The sequence below is a fragment of the Gobio gobio genome (genome assembly GCF_949357685.1).
Source record: "Gobio gobio genome assembly, chromosome: 20".
Classification (NCBI taxonomy): Eukaryota; Metazoa; Chordata; class Actinopteri; order Cypriniformes; family Gobionidae; genus Gobio; species Gobio gobio.
In genome coordinates, this window is record NC_137113.1 from 20,949,189 (window position 1) to 20,955,243 (window position 6,055).

The 6,055-nt window shown below is 38.8% G+C and overlaps 1 protein-coding gene across 3 annotated transcripts; it reads right to left on the reverse strand.

The window, feature by feature from the left end:
- Positions 1-659: 659 nt before the first annotated feature.
- armc7 (armadillo repeat containing 7) lies at positions 660-3,432 on the reverse strand. Of its 3 annotated transcripts, XM_079801019.1 has the most exons (5): positions 3,236-3,428; positions 2,699-2,768; positions 2,307-2,428; positions 2,011-2,154; positions 660-1,936 (listed from the first exon to the last, which is right to left on the reverse strand). In XM_079801019.1, exons 3-5 carry the CDS (start codon positions 2,392-2,394, stop codon positions 1,590-1,592), a joined length of 579 nt encoding a protein of 192 aa, XP_079657145.1. In that variant the 5' UTR covers positions 2,395-2,428; positions 2,699-2,768; positions 3,236-3,428; the 3' UTR covers positions 660-1,589. The 3 variants fall into 3 exon arrangements, with proteins under 3 accessions (XP_079657145.1, XP_079657146.1, XP_079657144.1); XM_079801020.1 differs by lacking the exon at positions 2,699-2,768 and having other exon boundaries at positions 3,265-3,432; XM_079801018.1 differs by lacking the exon at positions 2,699-2,768.
- Positions 3,433-6,055: the final 2,623 nt, after the last annotated feature.

The window sequence follows — 6,055 nt, forward strand, 5'->3', positions numbered from 1 at the left end:
TGTTTTATATTTTATATGACCAGAAATAGGGTATTTAAGGCACAAATGCAGTCTTTTTGTTGGCAGTAAGGTAGTTTCCCTCATTGTGATCTCAGGTGTGCCCTGTCGGTGTTCATTTAGGCCTTGGTGCTTTCCTGCTTGGCTCGTGATGTGAACATTTTGATGCTAGTATTGAGACCATATGGAAAGATGTTCTCTTGAAGCATTCTAATGGGTCTGCAGGAAAGTAATGGCCACTCTGGTTTGGACAAACACATAGTTTTGTGAGGATCATTTAGGGTGAGACTTTAAAACTAAAGACCTGGACAAAATCCCAGACATTCTTTTCGAATTTCCTTGCAGCTAATAATGGAATCCGTCATTCACTGCATGCTTCTCAATGTCATTATCGGGTGCATTCACTTGACTGTGTAATATATTTCATAAAATTAACGAAGATTTATGGCATCATTGCTTCCAGTAAAAGGAACACCTAGTTTGCAATCTCGCTTGAGTGAAAACCTAGAAAGGAGCTGAATATGTCAAGTGTCTCCCCCATGTGTCCTTTAGTAGAACAGCGACTCGACCATCTGTTGCTTCTTTTCCTTTTTTGGATTCAGAATTTTGAATGCAATTTCCATATACACTACAGCTGAGGTCAGTATAAATATCAAATAAATGCTCTTCCTTTTAACTTTATTCATCAAAGAATTCTGGGGAAAAAATCACAGTTCCACAAAAAATAAGAAATGTATATACATTTTATACATACATAACAATCAGGCATAACATCATGACCACTGACAGGTGAAGTGATTTAACACTGATTATCTCATCATCACGGCACCTGTTTGTGGGTATTATATATTAGCCAGCAAGTGAACATTTTGTCCTCGAAGTTGATGTGTTAGAAGCAGGAAAAAAGGTGGTCCAAGGACCGACGACAGGGTCATGGGCGGCCAAGGCACGTGGGGAGTGAAGGCTGTCAGAATAAACAGTGGGCATGTGAGCATCAGAACTGGACCACGGAGCAATGGAAGAAGGTGGCCTGGTCTGATGAATGTTTTCTTTTACATCACGTGGATGGCCACGAGTGTGCGTGTCACTTGCATGGCACCAGGATGCACTATGGGAAGAAGGCACACCTCAAGTGTTAAGTCCACGCCTTGATGGGTCAGGGCTGTTATGGCAGCAAAAGGGGGACCAACACAATATTAGGGGGTCATAATGTTATGCCTGATCAGTGTGTGCATACACACACATGTATATGACAGAAGCTTCTAAGCACTTACAGGCTGTGTTTATTGGGAGGTTATAAAGAATAAAAGATTCTGCACAATTGTAACTGTTGGGGGTTGAATAATTTTGTACTTTTTTCATTTCTCATTAACTTTACATTCTCAGAATCCCTCAAATGTGTATTAATAAACTTTCTGTAAGAGTTTACCGATGCCTTTGTTGAATTGTTTTCATAAAATGTTTTTGGCAGAAAAATGTCTTAAGTCAAGGGTGTTGAATCTTTTTGATTGCAACTACACGATTTATTAAGAAAATCTTAAATTACATCATTTAAACATTTGCAATTGTCCAGGAACATGGAAAATCAAAATTCAGTCTATTGGAAGTGGAATCCCCACCGCTGATTGACTTTGTCCCTGCATTCCCTCTCGGGCTCTGTCCACTTGTTCCTGTGTGCAGTAGTCCTCCAGGAAGACAGAAGCCAGATTCCTGAGGCGCGGGTTCTGTGTGAGGGAGAAGCGCAGCATGCACTGCACCACGGCGCTGTCTGTGGTCTCAGCGCGCGAGGCAGCTGTGGTGAGGTTCATTAATGTACTGATGGCAGAGAGCACCGTCTCATCTCTGTTACTCGACAGGCATGATATCACTAATGGGACTCCACCGCTTTGCAGGATCTGATCACGGGACTCGCGCTCCATGCTGAGGTTACATAAGCCACCTGTATGATTTCAAACATGTTGTTTCATGTGAACAGATTATAACAGCAATAGATAACCTTACAGCTATACCGACCAATTCCAAACTCCACAAAGTTGTCGTTCTCTTCTGTCAGCATGTCCAGGAAGAGCTCAGTGACCTGGAGCATTCGCAGAGCTTCCATGTTGGATGGATCATAGGCAAAGTTGGCCAGGTTTGCCAGCACTTGCTCTTTAGACTCTGTCAAGAAGTGAAAAGACAAATGATGCAGTTTTCAGACAACCTAATACTTTTATTAGAAAGACAGCTGTGAACAATTACTGTATGTGCTGATTATAGTTTGTCAAGTAAAGGAATATAGATTGTATAAACTGAATCAAGCATTGACATACCGTCATTGTCAGTGTCCTGAAACTCGGTGACCAGCCCCTGCAGGAACTCAAACCTGTCAGTCACTGAGAATCGATTCTTCCCTGCCATCACAGATGGATTGTGGGAAACATTGGTTCAACACCTGCAGACAAGACAGGTAGAGAGAAGTTTTATTACCATGTGTAACTGGATGGACGGATGCTCAAAGGATGATGGATGGATGGATGGATAGAAAAGGCAGTTTTATATTACGGTGTGTACACTACAGCCGTGTGTTTGCTAGTTCAGTATTTGTAGATTATTTTTTTCACATGTTTCTACGGTATACTGAAAAACAATGGTAAGCATTTCATACATTTTAAAGGCTTTTATTTGCAAAATTATTCATTATAAGCAAAGAGTCAATATTTACAGTATTGACCCTTCTTCATAACCTCAGCAATTTCCTCTGGCATGCTGGATATCAGCTTCAGGGCCAAATCCTGAATGATGGAGAGCAAAAACTGTGAAATTTGGGTTTTTGTTATAAAGTAAAACAAATTTGGCCAATAAAGCTGCTATTGCTATTATTTAAAATGCATCTGATCACTCTGCACAATAATCCAGAAACAGTGTGAATAAAACACCACAACAACTGAAGTAGCACACAAAATGTATGTCACAGACAGACAGACAGACCGATACCGTTTTATAACACTGTAAAGCTATATTACAAGTTCGTAATACAGACAGACAGATAGATCGTTTTATAACACTGTGTAAAGCTATATTACAAGTTCGTAATACAGACAGATGAGATAGATACTTCGTAATACTGAGATGTCCAATGCGACCCAGAAATTAATGTCGCCAATGCACACATTTAATATTTTCATACTAAAGCAAGCCTAAAACGACAACAATACAATACAGCAAGACAAGAGACGAGACAGATGCAGACATGACTTACTCGTGCAGAATAAAGCTGATTAAAGTCACCTGTGCTTCTACTACAAACTTCTATAATTCGAATTTCCCGTCTACGGAAACGGTCTAACGTTACTTTCGGATTGTGAATAAAAATTAATTTAATCCAGAAGGTCTATTTGGTCAATGAGTGTCTGGAGTTTCCCATCAAGCTGCTCAACGACTGGTCCGTCAGTAAATACTTCCCCGCGTTAACCGTCATCTGTAGTTCCTTTGATCTAAAGTTCATTCCTCACAAAACTGCTTCCCAGTAAAATATCCTACCATAACATTTTACTAGGTAAATTATTCAGATCATTCCCCCTACTTCGTAAGACAATATATCACCTAAACGAAGCTATCTATTTGATAACGCACGAGCCGGAAGTAATGCATAGGGTTAATATGTGCAAGTATATTCGTCCGTGTATAGGTCAGAACCATTTTTTTACGGTCTATGGTCAGAACTACCGTTTCACGGAGACTTGCCGTTTTGACTGCTTGCACGAAAACTATACATTTCCAGCATGAAACAGTCCAAACTATCCACTGGGAAGCGCCTTACCAAACCGATTCTTTTTGGGACACTGCTCGTAGGTTTGGCCACCGCATTCCTGAATAGGTGAGAGACAACACACCCCCTTGACATTGACACCGTGCATGCGTGTATAGTAATTGTGTTTATAATATGAAATTATACAGATAATGTGTGTGGGACACGGAGTACGAAAGTTTTAAAATTAGTCTAGACAAAGCACGTGTGGATACATTTTAACCAGAACCCCTAAATCCAAAGTGATCAGTGATCACCCATATCATGATTCTGCCTTGTTCATTTAGGCATTTGTTCATGGAGGACCTGGCAGATCTCAGGGAGCAGGAGCGATCCCGTAATGAGACCAAGCTGCTGGAGGTGCTGGAAAGGAGGCAGAAACAAATTGATGAATTTACAGAGAAGAAGAGTACAGGGGGCAGGTGAGATGATGACCGCCCTCCCTGAACGGAGACCTGCAGGAAACCAGCACTGATGAAGAAAACGTGGGACATTTGCCAATAAGATTTTGTGAAGTGCTAAGCTTATTTGAGTGTTCTGTTATTGCTAATGGGAAAGAAGTTGCATGGGAAGTCTATGGGTGATACAGAAAGCAAGTACAATTTAGCAACACAATACATTTCCTTGTTGGCAATAATGATTTGAATTGGTTGCCTTGTTCATATTTAACTGCGACAGTTGGATTTGCAAGAGGATTTTACATCACACAACACAGATGTAAGAAGCAAAAGGTGGACAACAGTAATAAATGGGCCAAGATGTTCCTCATTGCTGCCACTGACAAAAAATCTGCTTGGATTGTATAAACATATATAACATTTATATGAATATTTTATGTACTATTCAAATTAAAGATTGATTTCACCAGTTAAAAAAGCTGACAAAAATAAATATGTATACATAAAAAGTTGTTGCACTATAATTTGTATTAATTAAAATATAAAATTATAAAATCCAGCTAAAATAAAATATATTGCTGTAGAGTGGTACAGGCATGACGTCACTTTGTAGGCCAACCGGAAGTTAGCATTTCACTGGTTCCCTTGACAAAACCCCAATAGGATTTTTCCATAAGTTTTTGGATTAGCGCAAAAAACAAGCAACAAAGTTTATGATACTTACACGTTTTGTCCATCAAGATAATTTTCACAGATGAACAACTTTTATTAATGTTAATGCATAAATGCAGTCGGCAGAAAAGCTAAATGGTAGGCTATAAACAAACTACACCACAGACGCTCGATTTCAACGTCAACACCACAAGCTTTTGACAACTCTTTCAGTTTTTTAATCCAAAAAGAAAAAAATTCCCTGAAAGTTTGAGTTAGACTAGTTTATAAGGGCACAATTATAAACATAAGGCTGTAAAAGCGGACTGAGCTTACCTGTTCAGCGTGATGACGCTTAATGTCCCCGGCAGCCTCTGTAGTCCCATTTAGCCACTTGTTTACAACCGCTTTTTCAAGACACATAACTTAAAAACAAAAAATCATGAGTGGGGTAATACTGATGTATTTGATGTTGTAGAATAAAACGTGAAAGTGTCTTTGATCTTGTGTTCACCACAGACCTTATTTCAGCCCATTGACCAAAATCCCATTCAAAAACCCATTGACTTCGGAATAATGGAACTGGAAGTCCTAAAATATGAACTGTTCCGCTTTTTGGCCTACAAAGTGATGTCATACCTCCCACCCTCCCTTCAGAGCGTTTTTCAAAGCCACGCCTCCACAGCCAGAGCAGAGTCTGCAAAGTGTCACGAGAGACGGCGTTAAATTACCTCACGTCTTAAAGCACATAACATTACAACTGAATGCAATGTTTAGACAAACAGGTTTTGGTCCTGAGACTTCCACAGATGATATATGAACATTTTTAAATATTTAGACCACTTCAATTATTGATTGCTATCAGGATGTGAAGAGAGTTTAAACCAGAAATACAGTTTATGAAAAAAAAAAAAAAAAATGCCTACCCTAGCTTTAAACATTTAAACAAAGATTAGAAGCATCGTCTTGGCAACTAACTGAGATAAAATAAGTTGAAATTGAAGTACTAAAATTTAAATAAAATAAAGCTAAACAGAAAATGTAAAAATTCAAGCTAATATAAAATGGCAAGCCAATTCAAAATATTAATTAATACAATATAAATAATATTAAATATAACACTGGTTGGCATAAAAGCCTTATTTTGAGGTTCTTCTGTTTATAATATTTTACAGTGGTAACACTACAGTTATTTAAATGTTTGTTACAATAACACAGACTC

Bases quoted from the DNA above. Each gene is read 5' to 3' on its own strand.
- armc7 (XM_079801020.1), bottom strand. From the start codon at position 2,394: ATGGCAGGGAAGAATCGATTCTCAGTGACTGACAGGTTTGAGTTCCTG. The intron at 2,155-2,306 runs GTATGTCAATGC...ACTTCTTGACAG, and splicing joins TCAGGACACTGACAATGACG to AGTCTAAAGAGCAAGTGCTG. The intron at 1,937-2,010 runs GTCGGTATAGCT...GAAATCATACAG, and splicing joins CTTTGTGGAGTTTGGAATTG to GTGGCTTATGTAACCTCAGC.